General features: G+C 39.9%; 1 protein-coding gene across 4 annotated transcripts; it reads left to right on the top strand.

Annotated features, from left to right (window-relative positions):
- The first annotated feature begins 11 nt into the window (after nucleotides 1-11).
- On the top strand, nucleotides 12-20,496 carry kif23 (kinesin family member 23). Of its 4 annotated transcripts, none has more exons than XM_022250793.2 (23): nucleotides 12-162; nucleotides 1,939-1,996; nucleotides 2,928-3,017; nucleotides 3,161-3,196; nucleotides 3,778-3,883; nucleotides 5,093-5,229; nucleotides 6,096-6,244; nucleotides 7,185-7,355; nucleotides 7,955-7,993; nucleotides 8,627-8,739; nucleotides 9,276-9,397; nucleotides 10,346-10,528; nucleotides 11,101-11,220; nucleotides 11,711-11,807; nucleotides 12,369-12,475; nucleotides 12,879-12,981; nucleotides 13,185-13,393; nucleotides 13,642-13,752; nucleotides 14,925-15,183; nucleotides 16,781-16,923; nucleotides 17,458-17,616; nucleotides 18,650-18,717; nucleotides 18,933-20,496. In XM_022250793.2, exons 1-23 carry the CDS (start codon nucleotides 152-154, stop codon nucleotides 18,946-18,948), a joined length of 2,607 nt encoding a protein of 868 aa, XP_022106485.1. In that variant the 5' UTR covers nucleotides 12-151; the 3' UTR covers nucleotides 18,949-20,496. The 4 variants fall into 4 exon arrangements, with proteins under 4 accessions (XP_022106485.1, XP_022106488.1, XP_022106487.1 ...); XM_022250794.2 differs by having other exon boundaries at nucleotides 13-162; nucleotides 6,096-6,223; XM_022250796.2 differs by lacking the exon at nucleotides 7,955-7,993 and having other exon boundaries at nucleotides 6,096-6,223.

The following is a 20,496-nucleotide window of genomic DNA, read 5'->3' as shown; positions in this document are numbered from 1 at the left end:
GGCTGGAAGAACATGTGCGCTGGAATTCGAACGCATAGCTGATCAACACTAAGTGGGCACCAGAGATCTGAAAATTGAGATTCGAAGTGAGGCGTTTTCCTACTACAATATTACACCTTCTTGTGTGACTGATCGACTTAAGTTAATCATCATGAAACCATCGTAAGTATCCAGGAATAATTAAAGTGTATGCTCGTCAATTATGACCATAAACATCCGCTATACGTGACCAATTTCGTCTTGAAAGTTGAACAGTTGAGTTTCATCTCTTGTCGCATATAGATGTAAGGTACGTGTACAGTATGTCATTACACGTACATGTATGCAGTCGAGTCATGTCAATAATGAAGAAATGTTTCGGAATTTTCTTTGCTAAATTTCACATTAAGGCATGTAAGCACGGTAAGGGAAAATTAGTGTTGTCTGTCAACATGGTCGAGTAGGTTTTACAGTCACTTCGCCCATTTTTCCACTTCGCTCACAACATCACCCACAGGCCACAACCACTTCGCCCATTTTCCACTTTGCCCATTTGCCACTTCGCCCACGTGCCACTTTGCCCACGCTGTACATGTACATATCCGACAGAATGCACGGCCGAGGCACCTTCCTTAAATGCTTAACTTCACTTATAAAACTTTTAAAAGTTGAAAATTTTAAGTATCGCGGCATTTTAACAAGTAAGTGTTACCAGCAGATTATGTTAATGGAGAGAGTATATGTATATATGAATGATACATGTATGTGGCAACCACTCTTGATTGAACAGATCCATCGTCATTTCTAGACATGTATCTATTTTTTTTCTGTTTCTTTTCTTGTTCCTTTTGGCTATTGTCAAAGTAGTCCTATAAAAGTACAAGTCTCACACATGCACCACCACATGCTCATGCATCACTCAACTGACCATGTTTCTTTTGCTGAATCCTCATCTGAAACGAGGCTTTCTAACTTGAAAATGGGTTATGGGCAATCAGGACAATGACGCAACTTTTAACTTTTATAACTTAAGTGAAGTTAAGGTACATGTACCTGCCTTGGCAGTGGATTCTGTCGGATATGTACAGCGTGGGCAAAGCGGCGCGTGGGCGAAGTGGCAAATGGGCAAAGTGGTAAATAGGCAAAGTGACCGACACCCTCGAGTAGGGGCGTATGTTAACCAACAGTACCTACTGAGCACCGGTCATCATGGTCATACCAGTAGGCCATGAAGGCCTAGGGCTACACTTGTTTTTCTTGTTAGACTCTTAATATAATTATTGAATACTTCTTCACAATATACAGTAGGCCTTTCTTTGTCAGTGTACATTTACATATTTATTATTTATTTTAAAATCCATGACATCTCAACAATTTTTGTATTAAGTTATGTCCATGAAAGCATGAATAAATGAGTAGGCCTACACAGGGGCCTACATAGCTCACTCCACTAGTGTGGCACAGACTCTTGCTACCAGTCCATCCTTAGCCATACATCCGTATATGCAATTTGCATGTCGCCTTAGTGAAAAAGTCCGGCGCACCCTCTTATAATCGTAGGCGCAATTGTTTGGCACACAGAGATGATCCTTAGCCTCTCCGCTTTCTTAGCACCATTTATTGAATGATTTCACTCACGTTGTTCTGGTATTTTCCTGTCTTCTTGCCTTCACCCATTCAATCTCACGGGCTCGCTGTGACAGTCGCCATCTTTAAAATAAGGTCGTTGAACAATACATCACTTGACCCCTCATCGTCTCAATGGCTGTTCCATGTCAAGACATATCTAAACTGCTGCCAAAATGTTGGAAGAGCCCATCAGTACATGTAGTATCTTATTGCTCAGTCCCTGTATTAGGGGATATCAGGCAAACTCGTCCTGTGTGGTTGGGCACATCTCAGAATCTTCACCAATGTTGAGCAATTTATTATACATGTACATGTATGTTTCATAAACAGACGGGGTAAAACTCCAAAGAAACCACCACGCAAAGCTCAGAACAAAGACCCAGTCGAGGTAAGTGGTGTTGTCGAGTTACTGTACGTGTACATGTACATGTATATATATTTTACATGTACATGAACGTGTACGTACATGTACATGTAAGCAAGCAGATATTTTTCCAAATGGAATGCCTTTCAAGACAATCAAGTAGAAAGTACAGGTGCATTTTGTGCAAAATGAAACTGAAACTGACAAGCAGTTTGTGTTTTCTTTAAATTTACACACGTGTGCTTTATGGCTCAAAATACCTGTTGTGTCTTTAGAATGAGTCTGGTGGGAGGATTAGCAAGCATTGGCAAACAAGGTGTCCATATTTACAATGTACATGTACCTTGAAGTGTAACAAGGTGTCCATATTGCCATGCTGTAATGCTTTTCCTGTACGATACATGTACATTGACAGTATGCAACAGAATAAGGTGTCCAAACTGGTTCACCCCTAGAGCCACATGCACGGGGATTATCTGGAACAAGACAAGGCCCAGTGTTCCACGGGTACAAATGGGCTTACATTAATGTACACACGTATGTGTACAAGTATAGGGAATCCAAAAGACGGAAATACACCCTTCTGTTCCAGTCTAGTGCTTCTGTCGCCAAATTTTCAAAGTGACAATGGTTTCTTTTGTACTGTATATCACAGGATATAATGGAAGTCTTAAAGATGCATGATTTCAAACTTGTTTTGGTGTAAGGTGTTTGAAGATGAAACTGCCGGAGCCTATTTGCATCCCTATGTTCATTATTACATCATACACTAGTACCGTACGTACCCTGTCTAGGGATTCAAAGGGTCATCTTTGTAAGCTCATGGTAACTTTTATTTCCATTTAAATGTGCACGTACATGAACCATAGATCCAAGAGTACATTTGATTTGTATAAACTAACTAATATATGACATACTGGTACAGTACAACTCTAATTAAATGATGACATTGTAGGTCTACTGCCGGCTGCGTCCCATCAGTGATGATCTAGACAGCTGTGTCACCATTGTCAATAGCAACACCATTCAGTTGAAGCCACCAGAGGTAGGTTCTGAGAAAAAAACTGGATTGGAATTTGTTGAAATTCAAACTTCATGAAATTATATGTATCTACTTTAGGCCTAGTGACTTGGGGATGATAACATTTTCTCTTAAAATACTGTACTTTTCATCTTTATGTTTTTCAGATTTCCTTGGCTGTCAAGAATGGAAACTACAAAGAGGTAAGATGTACCAAGGCTCACAAAGTTACTTTAAAAAGGAACCTGTACTTTGCTACATGTAAGGTCCACAGATCTGGGGAATCCTGCGGAATTCCTCAGTTAACTGCAGCAGCATTCTACAGTCCCATTCTGAGATGATTGGTGGTTCTATACATTTACATGTTTGTGGTATGTTCTCCATTGCTGCCTGGGGATCTCGAGGTGGCAGGTAGGCTGAGGCCTTGGGAATGATGGATCTGTTGGATCTCTTAACACTGATCAGGCCTCTCACCTTCTGAAGTATTTAGATGTAGGATTTCTAACCAAAATACATGCTCCGTGGAAAATTGCATCTATGTGTAGGCAGGATGACAGCAAGAATATTGTGCAGCATAGAACTTAAAGGTACCCTGGAGGCCAATAACATTCTAAAGAAACACCTACAATGTTACACATTTACCAGTCATGTTTCGAGAAATTCAATTTAAATGTGATAAAGCATTTTTATTTATTTGCTTGATACTGTGTATTTTAATATTACACGATTGGGCAAAGATCCACTACCTTTATGGTTGATTTTTAAAAACTTTTTGTCTATTCAGACGAAGCATACCTTCAAGTTTGTCTTCCCCGAGCAAATATCGCAGAAGGCATTGTTTGACCACGTGGCACTACCCCTCGTGGATGATCTACTCCATGGAAAAAACGGTAAATAGAAATATCTCCAGAAACAGGAATGTATACAAAGAGATATATAAAGACGTGGAGTCCATCAAGCTCTGTTACCCTGGTACCTACATGAACTACAGAATGTAAGCTCCTCATTCCCCATGGAGACTGTGAAGCTGAACATGTACATGTATATGTACTACAGAATGTAAGCTCCTCATTCCCCATGGAGACTGTGAAGCTGAACATGTACATGTATATGTACTACAGAATGTAAGCTCCTCATTCCCCATGGAGACTGTGAAGCTGAACATGTACATGTATATGTACTACAGAATGTAAGCTCCTCATTCCCCATGGAGACTGTGAAGCTGAACATGTATATGTACTACAGAATGTAAGCTCCTCATTCCCCATGGAGACTGTGAAGCTGAACATGTACATGTATATGTACTACAGAATGTAAGCTCCTCATTCCCCATGGAGAGACTGTGAAGCTGAACATGTACATGTATATGTACTACAGAATGTAAGCTCCTCATTCCCCATGGAGACTGTGAAGCTGAACATGTACATGTATATGTACTACAGAATGTAAGCTCCTCATTCCCCATGGAGAGACTGTGAAGCTGAACATGTACATGTATATGTACTGCAGAATGTAAGCTCCTCATTCCCCATGGAGACTGTGAAGCTGAACATGTGCATGTACATGAGCACATGCATCACTCAGAGGTGCTCAGGGAATGCTCAATATGTTATTTTGTTAGTTAGTACTACAAATAGAGTAGTGACAATTATGCCTTGACCACTGGACAATTGCTTCTTCCCAATGGTCACATGCATTTGACCAATCCGAGTTGAACCATTTTGTAAACTCTTTATTATTCACATTTTCTGCCATTGGCTACAACTCTCACAGAGAGTTTGTAATCAATGATATATCAATTACTTTCAAGTCAACGGTTCCCACTGTGCCGATAAATGGAATCGGCTACTGATAACCAGCTTTGAAAGTATGCCCTTGGACCAGATTGCAGTAATAATCAGCTAGGTAGTCCAAACCATCATTGATCAAGTTACAATTAACTACATGTATAATTATCCAAACTTACCCAATGATTGCGGGATCTATCATATTCACACATCCTCTTGCAATAATTGGAAAACAAACCTAAGGGCCAAAGTTATATATATCATCACATCACCTTAACTGCTATCCTTACCTCTTTTCGTTTCTCCTTCCAGCCTTGTTGTTCATGTATGGCATCACTAGCTCAGGTAAGACCTACACCATGCAAGGCACACCAGGAGATGGTGGCATCCTACCAAGATGTCTTGATGTTCTCTTCAATAGTCTGGGTGACCTCCAGGCCAGGAAATATGTGAGTATGCTCCAAAAGTAGGTCTGCAAAACTCACTATACTTTAAACAATTCCCGAGGAACATAAATGCTACGTAACCCTTACCCTGCTTTGCCCTCCAAACCATTTAACATTTGCATATAAGATTCATAAGAATGTTAACGATGTTGCGGTCGAGACCCCGTAAGACCAGCACAAGACCTGCCGTTTGAATTCCGTCACAACCTGTCCAAATGAAACGCACTCCTTTGTGTTTCCCGTTACTTTTGACTTGTCTTGCGTCTGGTCCTGTGACTAGTCTTGTGACGGTCTTGACTACAACTCTACCTGTATGTATGTAACAGCCTGCTGATACTGTTTTTAGCATTAACTTGGAAGCAGGAGCTATATTTACAATAACTCGACAAGCCAAAGTGTGACAGAAGTGTGGGAGAATAAGGTATCCAGAGCAGCTTTCCATATAACTAGCTGTTACAATGTACATGTACATGCAACACTTGGTGACTTTTTGGTGGGTTTCTGCACGGTAGAATTCTCTGACATCCCAAAGAAAGTTTAAACTCCATTTTCAAGTTTGCGGTTGTAATTAAGACATTTTTATTATTTAAACCCAACTATACTGTAAATCCCATTCGCGTGGTGAGTTGTCAATGTTTGCTATTTGTAACCTGCTGCTTGAGGTTATTTAGTGATTAACTTTAATTAATCTCCTGGGTGATTTGGATGAGTGAAAAAAAACCTGAAATTGAAATAGGAGGATTTGAGAATGTTAGAGTGTAGCCGTGTAAAGATGTAAGAAGAGCACATGTGCAGCATTCATGACCGTGTATGTATATGTACCTCTGTAATTGGTAACATAAGTTGCTCATTTCTTTACTCTCCAAAAGGTGTTCAAGCCGGACAGGGCTAACGGCTTTGATGTTCAGACAGAGGCTGATGCTATGATGGAAAGACAAAAGAAGGAACTCTTAGCCCCGCCCCCGACACCTAAAAGCACACCCAAGACACCAAGAAGGTACGGGCTGAGCCAGGCTAGGTTTGTACATCAAAATTTGCCCATATCGTATCCTTTTTTGCCCCGCAGTGTTCTGTAAGGAGTAAAATTAATTCAGTCTGGCCTTTGTGCTGTATCATGTACATGTGTATTCAAAATTTGGAGTGCCGTGAAATTTGGGTCCCTCTAAATTGTAACTGATTCATGCACAACATGTACACGTACGTGTGTCCATGTAAGTCGTGCTGATATGGGCAATGAGTGCATGTCTTCAATTTTCATTTGATAGAGGTTGTGCGTTGCCGGCATCTCCATGGTGTCACAGAGGCTGTTTTTGTTGGTTAAGTTTTCTCACAACAAATGCACAAAAGGCTGACAGTACTTGAGCCTATCCCACATTTCAAAACGTTTGCCCCCCGGGGACATGCTAACGCATAATCCCTATCCTATACCAAATTTTTCTTGCATTAATAAGGCCTTTAATATTGCTTAATCAGTAATGCCCAAGCTCTTTCTGATCTGAGTATTCTTGAATTATCTGATCTGAGTTTTCTTTTGAAATGCACTTTACTTTCAAATTTAAGAATTTTCACTGATAAGAGTCAGCCTAAACCAAGTACAAATATCCATCATCTGTAAATGGGTACCAGTCGTGGCTTGGGTCTAACCTGTGATGACCTGGCAACCCATGGAGGAGCAGTGTTTTCACTTGGGCTTTATGTAAAAAAATTGGCTAGATCTACCATATCATCTCAGTGGGAAAATTTGGGGGCATGTTAACCTTTCCTTTGATAGGCAGGTTTCCTTGTTTGTTTGTTTTCCTTTTTACTTCCTGTTCCAGTACAAAGCATTTGTACAATGTCCGGTGTGGTTTATAATTGTATTTTCCATTTCCCGCCTTCCTAGTTGCCTTCCTGATAACAAGTTTGACTAAAGTAACAATATCAGAAACTTTTGAACCTTCCTCATTCCCTTCCAACAGGAAACCACCTCAGAATGACATTGCCACGATGGTCAGGGTACCAGACACCAATCGCATCAGTACTGTGGACGAAGACAATAACTACAGTGTGTATGTCTCCTACATTGAGATCTACAACAATTACATCTATGACTTACTGGAGGACACGCAGTCTGACGGAATTAGCCAGAAGTGGGTATTGGAACTTGAGATTAAAGAATTACACCTCTGATCTAGTCTTTGTTCAACTAATCATACACTTGAAACTGGCCCATTCTGTTATTCCAGTTTAACAAATGTTCTTCCCTGGAATCCCCTTCTGATGATGAAATGAGTTCATAAATGTTGATGAACAATGCATTTCTAATTACATGTATGCTCACTAATTAACTAGCATCATGAAAATTGGCACAAATTGTAACTTACAACTCTGGAGAACAAAAAAAATTATGAAAGATGCTTACAGAGTTAAATGATGTAACCATGACATCTACTGAAAGTATGCAGTTTCTTCAAGTACAACCTCTTTTTACTTGTCCAGTTTGTTGCCAACCAAAACTTAATCTTTTTGTTACAAATTTATATTTACTGGTCAAACAAAAATAACTGAAATTGTTTGTGGTAAAAAATATTGTAGTTACATCAGTTTGCAATTCACTGTTGAGGATTCTAGCTGAAGTCATTGGTACTTACCTGGTCACTGTTTTGGTTCGTGTGGGACTGATCAAAACTAACGTCTCATTTAGTTATTTCCTGCCATTTTTTTCTTTCATTTCATTTTATGCCCACAGGCAATGGCAGACGCCAAAGTCAAGAGATGACAATGCCATGTATGTCACTTTGTCACCAACATTCACAATTCAGTCATGTGACATCCGTTACTAACAAAGCCAGCTTGTCTGATCAACATGTCTGTTTTGTGATTTTTCATCTCTTGTTTACTGTGTGTGAAACATGTCTCTGTATTTTACTTGTTTTCCTGCATGTTTATTTCAACTGTGTGGCAACAAGACATGTTTTCTCTCTGTTTTTCTTTTACTGAATGGCTTTGCCTATCACTAACATAATGATTAAAAGTGTTGATTGCTCTGGAGTTGCAACTCAGCAGGTCATTTGAGTGACTTTGTTTTTCAGTTTTCTCTAGTTTGGCCTCAGTATAATGGCAATTACAAGCAAATTTGATCCTTTTGCTGGAAATCTGGATGAAATGTTTGGAATGTTGCATTTGTGGATGTTTTTATGAGTTTGCCCAAAACCCTCATTCTTAGTTTGTTAAAGGACAAAGAAGCTAAACGTCCCCCCCAAATAACTTCCTCTATTCACCGCCCCCCATTCTAGCTTTCCACTTGCTGAGAAATCCAATCCTTGTTTCCCATTTTTTGTAAAATGCTTCAGTTGTTTTTATTGCCAGCATTCTAGTCATTTTCCTTGTACATGTACATCTTGCTTTCTTGTCACCAAAGATCCCTGCAGTCCAAGACCCTACGCGAGGACAGTAACCATAACATGTACGTGGCCAACTGCACTGAAATTGAAGCGAAAAACACGGAAGAAGCCTATGGAGTCTTCATGAAAGGTATCGAGAATCTACGCTTGTACAAGACTATGAAAATAAAAGGTGGACAACCGGCAGTAAACTTGATAAGAACTTTTTGATCCCGGATATCGAAATTCAACTCAGCATAATTATGATCCATTGCTTGATCTTTCTTTCACCAGAGTTGCCCATTAGTGTGTGACTTTGTGTTTTATGTATGCAACATCAAATGTAAATAAGATTAAAACAAAGTTAAGTGAGTGTTTTCAGTCCTGAACTATGACAAATGTGTTTGTGGACACACTGTGCATAAAATTTTGAGCAACTTTGAATTGTACATGGACCAAGGTCTTCAGAAACTCTGTGTATTTACCAAGCAATAACTGCTTTTGGCCAACTCTTTACTGGGTGAGCCTCATGTATGTATTGCTTTTCTCAAATGATTTCCAGTGTGCTTCACATTTAGTATGTGCTATCGAAAGACCCAACTTATACTCATTACAAAGGTGAGAACCGGGCAGCTGGTACCCAGCCCCTTTGTTGTACACAAATGCCTCTGTTGGCTTCCCTCTTAGGTCAGAGACGGAGGAAGGTTGCCCACACACAGCTGAACACAGAGTCTAGCCGTAGTCACAGTGTCTTCAACATCAGGCTTGTCCAAGCTCCCCTAGATCCAGTAGGGGAAGAAGTCTTGCAGGTAAACAACAGATTGTCCAGACATTGCATCCTCACAAATCAACACAAGTCAACCAGTTTAACCACTTGCTGCCGGGTGCCTTTAAAAAATGCAGTGCACACATAAGGGAGATTTTCAAGATTTTCAGTTTTCAGAATTCTTCAAAAATTCATCATTTCATTTAATGGACATTTACACCCACACGAATGACTGTTTGGTGGCTACTCTAAGCTGACAGGCAACCTTCATTGACTCCTGAGTATTTCAGCCAGGCCTGCCGCCCTGTAAAGAGAGCCCAGAATTTGTGAGGTGTTGCGTAATTTCCTTTGTCCCCAGTGAATGCGAGTGGCATCTTTTCAAACGTAGCTGGATTAGCGAGCAGCGGTGCTGTGTTGCTCATCAATAGGGCCCTGGAGCACTTTTGTCCGAAACAGTGGTATACTGTTTAAAAACAGTGACAGATTACCTTTGAAAAATGCAACGCAAAAAAAATGGCAATTCCCAGCAGCAGGTCTTTTGTTCCAGGTATAGTCTTTTTTTACATGGACCAGCTCTTTTGTCCCATTTTGGGCACCCCAGCTCTGCGTATAAACCCATGGTGCTCGAAACGGGGTTCCCCGGCAGCAGGTGGTTAAAGGCGCCCTCAATTCAAGTGAAGTGTGATAAATGTATTCCAGATTTTTACTGCAGCTTTGTGTTAAATTGCACTGCATTCTGAGATAAAATTCTCCGTCTAAGAGAGACTTCAGATGTACACACGAGGTGCTGTGTGTGTACACCTCGCACAAAAATACAACTCTCTGTTGACTGTACATGTAGATGAAAAATGGTTTTAGAAAAAGGAAGCAAATAGATTTGAATATTATCAGCTTCCTTTGCTTGCTTTTGCCTCATATTCTTGAAGCACACCTGTGTTCTTGAAAGTTGAATAGATGGGCCAGATTTCATTGTTTCTCCTGGACTCGTTAGGACAAGGAACAGGTGTGTGTGGCTCAGCTCTCCTTAGTGGATCTTGCCGGCAGTGAGCGAACGGGACGAACCCAGAACTCTGGCGACAGACTAAGGGAAGCAGGCAACATCAATGCCTCACTGATGACTCTCAGGACATGCATTGAAGTATTGAGAGAAAATCAGATGAGCAACACTAACAAGGTTTGTTTGGAAAAACCAAGTAGCCCAAGCTAACAGAATGATCCACAAGTTACATTGGAAAGAATCTTCAAAGTGGAAATCCAAAGGAATCCCTCAATAATTTCCATTTTCATCAAGTCGCCAAACTCAGTAATAAGTCAAAAACTAAAATTACCGACCTAGCTCCAAGACTCAACACGCTGCACAAAACACCCCTTTTCTTACTTGCTTTAGCAAACTCAGAGAACATTTCTGATACCGTATTTGTCTGCTTTCCGAGACTGTTGCAGTAGAATTGCAGCACAGCTCGTGAAATATTGTCCAGTTGCATGATGTACAAACTGGACGTGGGCCGCACAAAATCTGAGACAAAATTCAGTGTCCATAATTCCATAAGTGTGTCTAAGAGGCATGTCTAACTTGCAAACAGTTCTGGGTCAGTTTGCCTGACCCATTACTCTCAGATTACAATGTTGGTTCCCTATTTTATATTCAGTTAAGGCACGGATCAGAGATATCCAAAAAAAGAAAACTTTAATCCCGGTATCCATGTTAATGTGGAAACCAACAAAAGTTTGGCATATTTGTTTCAGATTGTTCCATATCGGGACTCAAAAGTGACCCATCTATTCAAGAATTACTTTGATGGTGAGGGTAAGGTGCGCATGGTGGTTTGTGTCAATCCACAGGCTGCTGACTATGATGAAACCACGGTAAGATTCTTACACTTTGAAACAAGACTTGACTTATCCATAGTACCCCTGTGATAGCATCCAGTGTGCGCCTTTAATATTCCTGGAAAAATCACACACGCCAAATGCAGCATTTTAACATCTTGATCAGAATAATAAATAGTCGTTAGTCAAGAATTATGAGTGAACCGTCACTTCTGATCTTCATCTTACTTGGTGACAGGTGCTAGTGCTGTTGGCAATGAAGATGTTGGCCATCCATGAAAATTGATCCTAATTCTAAGAAGCAAAATGAAGCACAGATTTTATGGCTTATGAACCAAGTAGTGTATTTCATAAATGTAATATTGAAAGCTGCAGTTTAAAATTTGTGGTTTGAAGAGCACATCCAAGCTCTGTAATCAAACATGTCAAATTGTTTGCTTCAAATAATCCTTTATCCCATGACAAATTGTTTATGTAGGTGGTTTCCCAGAATATTTGGTTGATATGATGAAATCTTTTCTTTCAGCATGTCATGCGCTTTGCCGAGGTGACTCAAGAGGTACAAGTGGCCCGACCAACGGCCATCAAATTTGACATTGGCTTGACACCAGGCAGAAGAAGAGGTATGTTGAAAAGTGGTTAAACCGAGTCTCTGTGATTTCAACATTTTGGCTTTTCGTCTTTGTTCCTTTCTGCTGAAGTATATGTGCACATGTCTTTATTTCCCCAACCTCATGGTGAAAGCATTTGATAACCTACATCGTTGCTCATACTTCATTCCTAAGTGCTGCCTCTGTGGTTTCCAGGTTAAGGTCGGTTCATACTTAAGGCAAAAGTGTAGCAAATTCGACGTCACAAAAAATTTGTAGTGAAATTTTGCTTTAGATGAAATGCGCTCAGCGTTTACAAGTTCGCAATGTGAATATTTGATCTGACATCAGAAATTTGCATTAGTTTTCACTTTCGTGCAAAATATAAACTGACTTTTAGTTCTCTTAACTCATTAGAGAAGGCCACAATGAAACTCCTGTTGATATCACAAAGGTCTCTGATGCCTTTGGATATGATTGAAGGGTTGAATGCTGCCTTTCCTTCTTTTTTAGAATTACACTTGGACAATTTATAGAAAGTTACTGATGTCCCTTTGAATTAACCAGCACCCTCGCTATCATTCCCCACTGTAGCTAACCAGATATACAAGAAAATGTTGGAAGATGGTGCAGATCTTGAGAACCTTCCAATTCAGACACCAGTCATTATCAATCTGGGTCCAGCATTCCCCTGCTTAGAGGTAAGGCCGCGTCTGAATTACCTGGCTAAGACTGGGAACCAGCTCCAGCCACTTGCTAGTGTTGTCAGTGGTTACTTAATGAGTATTTTGGGTAATTGGCACTTTAGTTGAACTTACATGTTTGATTTTCCTTTCCATTTAAAGTTAGGGACTGTAGATACCCAGGTATGCATTTTTTTCTTCAATAGATGGAGCAATTCCTGTATTATCCATACATGAACACCACGAGTAAAAGTTTACAGCTGAAACTTAAGTCGTGTTATGGCAGATCTCTGCTGTAGCAGATGTCTGGGACTACTGTCGTCTTTGCCAAATTGGGGATAACCTCTGACTGTTTCCACATTCAAGTTGAAAGTACGTTTGAATTCTGTTGTCATTTTTTCCTCCTTCGTTTGTGTCACAGGTTAATGACCCCAATGAAGACAGCATTCTACAGAATCTTATCACCTTCTTGGCCGAGCGTGAAAAGAGACGACACACACTGCAGGAAGAGCTTACTCGCAAGCGTAAGTCCAAGGAGTGCTGGATTGTAATATCCATTATCTATTGTCATGTGAAGCCAATGAGGTTTCCCCTCAAGATTTATTGTATCAAGATCAAGCACATTGAGACCATGCAGGTTACATTTCTAAAAAGACCCCGAGGAACACTTTTGTAAACCTAAATCAATCGTGATGTGTCCCGTTGACTCCCAATTGTGAATCTGTAGAGGGCGCTTTCCGGGCTCGCCTGATGGAGATGGAACGAGAAATGGAGACTCTGAAACAACAAAACAGCGAGCTGAACATGAAGGTGTCATCCAAAGACAAGAATACCCAGCGTTTTGAGAAGCGCATCCGGGACCTGGAACAAGAGAACGAAATGATGAAAAAGACACAGACGGCTTATGAATACAGCCAGAGAGAGCTGGAAACCGAGGTATAGGAGGATATTGAAATCTACCCCCCCCTCCAAGTTATTATTACCCCTGGTCAGCTGGCATATGATTATGCCACTTGATAACTTCGAGTTATGTGAAAGGAAGCTCTTCTGTCTTGTTGACAATGCATGATGTTAGTTGTTTAGTATACCTACCTATTTGCTACAGTAGTGGATGATTAGGGTACTTTGACTCCTTGCTATAGCACCCCATTGTCAATCTGTCTCTTTTTTCCTTGGTATGATAGCTTCGTGAGGAGAAGTCCAAGACTCAGAAACAAAAACATGAGCAGGATCGTCTGAGGCAGGCCTTGAAGGGTGTGGCAGGCAGTGAGAAGGTGAAATGGGAGAAAGAATGCGTAAGTTGACACAAACAGTCAAATGAAATATTACAGAATATGCAGTGTTTTGGGAATGCTACTTGCTTTATTCAAATTCATTGTGATGAGTTGGATTGTTCTTACTTGGAGACAGTTGGTGTTGAGTACAGCTAATTGCTTGATAGTGGGAGACTGAGATGCTTGGTAGTTGCAGACCAACCATTGTGTGTTCTTTGCATGCATGAACAATGCTGCGAATGCCCCCGTAGGACTGAGCACACACACGACTGTGGCAAAAGGACCAGTTTGTCTGCTGCTATCACCTGTCTCAAAGTCTGTTCTTTGCATGCATGAACAATGCTGCGAATGCCCCCGTAGGACTGAGCACACACACGACTGTGGCAAAAGGACCAGTTTGTCTGCTGCTATCACATGTCTCAAAATCTCCTATTGAAAGATTTCTCCCAACTAATCCTGGTATTTTACCACGCTGATTCATGTAAGCTTTTGCTAAGTTCACTGATGAATTATCTCCATGTATGAAGTTAGGGACACCTTTCCTACCTAAGTCACCAAATGTTCAGATCCATTACACACTCAAGTCCACGTCATCTGATGCTCATTTCAATTAGTATCACCCAGGACAAACATTGATGTACGTGGAACTAGACGTGAAGGTTTGCCTGACTTAAGTCCGGCTATTCCTGCCATGGTGTTGAAAGGATCAAACAAAACCAAGACACTGATGCTGACATGTTGTGACAAGCAAAAGTCCTCCACTAGAGTCTGTTTAATTCATCCGAATAATTTAATAATTCTGAGTAAAGTGTTTGTCACCACTCCGTACTTCTTGAATTTCAGCAAGCTTATGATAGGTAAATGGGGACACTTGATTACTGAAGGACACTGTAGGGTCTCATCTGTCAAATAGCCATGCTTGGGGCAAGATTTTAATAACGAATGCGTATTCATGACTTTTGGTCACTCTTGTTGAGAGGCATGCAATTCTTCATGTGGACAGATGAACAAGTAACATCCACAGGCGCAAGTAGAAAAGACCGTGTGTGAAGGAGACTGTTTACGGAAATAACCAAATATTCAGGTGAAAGGGATGTCCACAGTGCGAGTAACATAAGCATTTTGTACTCAGTACCATCTTCACTAAGATTGTTAGAGTCCCTGATGACAACGTTCCTTCTTCCCACTTACAGGAAAAGCGAGTCCGAGCCACTCAGATGGAGATGCAGACCAAGATCTGGGTCAAGGATGAGAAGTTACGACAGCTGAAGCAAATCGTCTGTGCCCAGCAGGAGCGTGAGGACAAAGCACGCAAGGCCAAGGCTGACCTCAACCGCACCCGGTCTCCACCCCCAAAGACCACCCAGCCACCAGTCAAGCTCCGACATCGTCGGTCAAGATCCACGTCTAATGCCTGGATTGACCACAAGCCGGCGACAACACTTGAGACTGGTCAGTTGAAAGTTATCACGTGAAAATTACTCCATTTCCAAACTGATTCCAGCCCCTGAAAAGTACTTTCTATTCACAATTCCAAGATATTTGTTTTTCCCTAACGTTTTTGTAACAATCTGAGCTGAAACCATTCTAAAAACTCCAAGAATCTACCACTTTGTTCCACTAGATACCAATGTCTCATTTTACTTGCATGTCAAGAAGCACCAAGCCAACGTGATATGTAAGTGGGTTTGGCTTCACTGGTTTTCATTTATCCTGCAAAAGCCCTCGTCTTCCATCTGGATTTGGAAGTATCGGGGGGGGGGTTAACTGATCTGTTACAGTACTTATCAGCTATCAACATCAGGTACAGCGTACCTTGTTGAAAATGTCCATCCACTCAAGTGGCTTATTACCCCAATCTGCACACTTCTTAGGGGGGATCGGTAAAAAGAATACCAATGAAATTCATCCAAATATAAGATCAGTCTCTTCTGAATTAAAATTTGAGCCTGATTTACTACTCCACCTATAAAGCTACATGTACATGTATAAAGTTGTTCACAGGCCCTTTTTGTTTCAAACAAGCCTGATATGATCACCTCTTGTCAGCATCCAATTTTCAAGTCTAGCAATGCTTTCCAGTGCTACAACGTACATGTATTCACTTCCCACCAAACATGTAGAGCAGTACAAATTATTTTGTTGACAACCTTAATGCAGATGTACGTGTAGAGTGCCTTATATTTTCGCTAGTTGTAGTGTCTTTTCTTTTTCTTTTCAAGGCAATATGAAACATTTTGTCTATTTATTTTGACAGGGCACCTACCACATCTGCCAGTGCTTTGCATGTGGACTTGGAGCTCTTTCATACATGTCTGTTTGTGTGTGTGTGTCCTTGTTTTGAGAAAAAAATCCTTTGACGTTGTGATGTGCAAAGTAGACATTTTCCATCCCCTGAGGATCAATGTACATGTAGCACAGAAGGGATTATTGCTTGGCGATTTGGGGGTTTTTGTTTGTGCGTGATGATTAAGTTTGACAGCTGTTTGTAACATGAACTTTCTAAAGAAAAAATGTGTAGCTTTCAATTTCAAATATGACAGCTATGTTGCTAAACTATTTTGATGTAAAGGAAGTGTTTTGTTTTGCAAGTTCTACAGTCTTCCAATCTTCTTTTCCTGTCTTGTTAAAAAGAATTTGTAAGACACCTTAGCTGCTGTGATTTTAGAAGGTGGAAACTGTTTTCAAGTGCTGTTATGTGTGCGTGTGTTTGTTTCTGGTTTAAATGGATCGTTATAGGACACCTGCTAAGTACATGAAACACAAAATCTTATACAGAATGGTTTCTTAAATAAAAAGCCAGTTGTCTTGGCACAGTTTGTAATGCCTGTCGAGACTGGTTTTTGGATGTTCACATTTTTTTTCAACATTTCACAACTGTTAAGCTTGAAATTGTCTACAAACATAACACACATAGAATCAGAATGACCTCTTTGCTCCTGAGATGTGAAATAAATGACCAATGAGACGCAATGTGTTTTGTGTGTATTCAGCTACGGCATCGTATCAGTCCTGATTGTGATGTACCATCTTTGCTTGTTGTAAATAGAGACTGTCCTACAGCCTGCCGGTCTGAAGAAGAAACACACTGTTGCTGTACCAACCGTCAAAGACTTGAAGGGAACAGATAATTACATGCTGACGCACCAGGAGGAAGATTCCAAGGGTGAATTGGAGACTAAGCTCTATAAGGTAACCATGGTTACAGACAGACATGTTGGATTCGGCTAGATCAACTTGGATTCACAAATGGCTTACCATTTGACATCTACATTACTTGTGCATGCACATGTTTATTTTTTTCATAGGAATAGGCTAGTGGAGTAACGATTAGTTCAGAGTAGATCAACTTGTTACAATGCACTTGCACCTAAATGATTAGCTGTACCTGTTAAGTCTAGATTTGGACAAATTATGTTTTTTTTAAAAAAATTGGCCATGAGTGATGTAAAGTTAGTGTGCTGCATTTCAGTGACAATCAGATTATCTCTTGAATAGACACTTCTTGGAAAGAGTGGTAAAAAAAACCACTAGAATTTCAACTTCTCAAAGAGGTTTGAATGCTTAAGCCATTTAGTTGCTGGCGTAGTTTGTCTTGCTTTCTTGATTGCAAAAAGTAATTAGGGAATAGAAATGTTGTAACATGTACTACAAGTACCAACAAATACCATCATAAAATGCCAGACATGAACTGATAACAAATTGTGTAACATTTCATTCCCTCAGGCTGAAGTTCTCCAGACTCGCGGTGGTGGCAGAGCAGTGCAGTTTACCGACATTGAGAAGCTGAAAACAGAAAGGCCCGCCTCCACCAGTCCCAAGGATCGTAAAAGGCCTGCAGAGGAAGAGTTGGAAAGTGGAGAATGGACTGACGTGGAGACCAGAGTGAGTGGAAAAAATCTGACGTTAAGAATTTATTGATGAAATATTTCAACCAAGTTTGCTCAACAAAGAGTCCTTGCCCAGAGCCTATCAAGGTGACTTTCTTTAGCTGCATGAAAGTTGAAGAGGAGGGTGATCAGTCACATGACTAGGAGGTAGTACCATGTCATGTGATCATTACCAAGTCATGTGGTCTTTACATAAAGAAGTTTCTATACCATGAACAGAAAAGTTGATTTAGAGCTTTGTAACTTGTACAGAAGTCTTTCTAGTCGCAGTTGGGTAATTCCAGAAATTAGGGGTCCAAAAGTGAGACAGTTTTGTTTCCCTGCTACATCTGACCTTTGTTATTTGACATGGAAATATCAATGGAATTCATTTCTAATCGGTACTATTTGTTTGGCAGGTAATTTGCATTAAGTCATCACTCTTGGAAATTAGAAAATGTGTTCGGAACTTAGAAAACCATGTCAGATATGACATGGACACCAAAAAAATGGAACAATTTCTGGAATTACTGAGTCACTTGTACATGCATCTCAGGATAATCAATTTGAATTTGTTTTTTGATGAGACTTTTTTCCTTGTCTTTTTATGTGTTTATACTAAATGTTTGTGAGTAGGTCTGAGTGTCATGCAGCTCCGAAGCAGAAAACATTGCCTAGTGCATCAGTTCATTGACAAAAATCCACAAAGAAACCCCTAAATTTTCCTGCTGTCTTGCCCATTTGTAAGCAGAACTATCTCGGTTCATCCGACTGCCACGTTCAGCAGCCATTAAAATTGTCCTCAATCTTTTTCCCAAAACATAGGAGACCCAGTAGGTCATATTTTACTCTGAATCCCGTTTTATGTACTTCCCTTGTATGTTCTACCATGTTACAGATAAAAGAACACAGTTGAATGGTTTCAGAGAGAAATTTCCTTGTGTTGTGCTTTTGACCTTTCAGTTGAATTACTTTAGCGTTGCATTCCAGCCTTGTGTTAGGACTTCCCTTTTCATTAACATCATTTGATCCTATGCTTTTATTTCCAGTGTACTGTTGGTTATGAGGGGCGGCCAGGCAATGTAGAGCCTGCTGCTGTACATATTGTTCCCAGCAAGTAAGTGAACGCAAATTTATCAAACATGCTTGGGGAAAAAAAATTGTTTTACTTTTAGTTATGTTCCGAAGAGCCAATATCAAAGGAAGCATGGACGTGGATTTAATTTGTCCTTGAAACTTAATATACATGTAGCTTAGCAAGTTTCTAAATTCTCCTAAAGATTTTACGCAAATTTCAATTTCCTGTCTGTTTTATTTCTTTTATTTGTACAGGAAAATGAAGAAATGAGGCGTGGCTGTGATGACATGAGTGTTCATTACTTGATGTAGATTTCAAATCATGACATTGCAATTAGATCAGACAGTATTGCCAGCCTAGTATTAAATGCCTTGCAAAGATGAAAACAAAAAACCATGTAGTGTCCTCAAAGGGTATGAAGACTTGTAGTGTAATTTAGGCTTTGATAGACCCGGATCCTTGCAAAAGTAACAGGATGGTGGACTTGGCAAAAGTTTGAAGCTACGTCAGGCAGTTAAAGTAGAAACGGTAGATTTGTACATGCATCAACTGGCACATTTGCTGTTCATAAAAGGTCATTTCTGAGAAGCTGCAAAAATTTATAGATCTCCTGAGCCTTGTAAAATAAGCTCAGAAATTGTTTACAGGGGAAAGTGTCTTTTCTTTTCTCACAGCAGAAATGTTTAAAGTACCCACTTTCAGGGAATATTGAGCACAAAATCCTGAACATGTTTTGTTAGGCAAAATGTGGAATCAGTTTGTCAGATATTCATCCATTATACTCAAGAACTTTCCTTTTCTTTGCAAAATAAGCTGTACATACGTAACTTTGATATCGTAGAAAGATGCAGTCAAGCAGTTCTGGGATATTTAAACAATCTGACGTCACACTAATAAGAGTGAATCCTAATGCATTGCAAGATGCAAGAATGAAAAACCTAACGTCTCAAATGAATTGAGGCCTGTTTGTAACTCAGAAAAAGAGTGTGACATTATTGGAAATACAAGGTTGCCAGGATCATGGGAAATCCTGGTGAAAAAGTTGCCCTGAAAAGTTAGGGAAAATTGGGAAATGCAACAGTCCTGGGATCCTGTTGTCAGAAGAAAAATATGTTTGTTACGGAAATTAAGATCACGTAAAGTTTATTTTTGTTGCTTCTGTTGATGTAATAAGGGAATAATGACAAATTTACAGGCTATCCTTACCAGTCTGTAGCAGTGGCTATGACAGTCTACCAGTTCATAATACCAAACACTTTTCTGCAGAAAAAATATTAAAATCGTCATATTTTGGTTTCAGAAAAGTCATGGAATTAGTTTTCAGATTTATATGGGATCCCTGAAATAGTTTCAGTACGATTTCACTTTTTAACTTTGCGCTGAGTTTGCTCTGGCCTGAAGGTGAAACAACAACACAGTTGTGGAGAATTGCATCAAATTAAAACATTCAGGAAACCTTTTTAGTATTAGCCAAGAGGAAAGACCTGCATATATTCAAGTTTGAACATCAGTTAGATGCAATTCAATTGTTATATTGCTTCCCTGATATTTGGATGCATAACTTTCATCATTTTGTCTCCGACTTCTTAGTATTAACAGATTAGTCCAAGTAACCAGTGCAAACACATTTTTGTTTAAACAACTTAAACTAGTAATGCTACTTTTGCAATCCTTTTTTTTTTCTTTTTAAAGGAATAGGGTTCACAGAAGAAAAGAAAACGTTGTAAGCATCTGATCAAGAACAAGCCAACATAAAGCTTGATAGTTAATCATGTCAGTGCCTAGTGTTAATGTAAATAAATGTCCATATTAAATTTT

This window comes from Acanthaster planci, linkage group LG08, assembly GCF_054643075.1.
Source record: "Acanthaster planci isolate LZ-2023a linkage group LG08, COTS_SCS, whole genome shotgun sequence".
Lineage (NCBI taxonomy): Eukaryota > Metazoa > Echinodermata > Asteroidea > Valvatida > Acanthasteridae > Acanthaster > Acanthaster planci.
The sequence above is the reverse complement of the archived record's forward strand: the minus strand, read 5'-3'. Positions and strand labels throughout refer to the sequence as shown.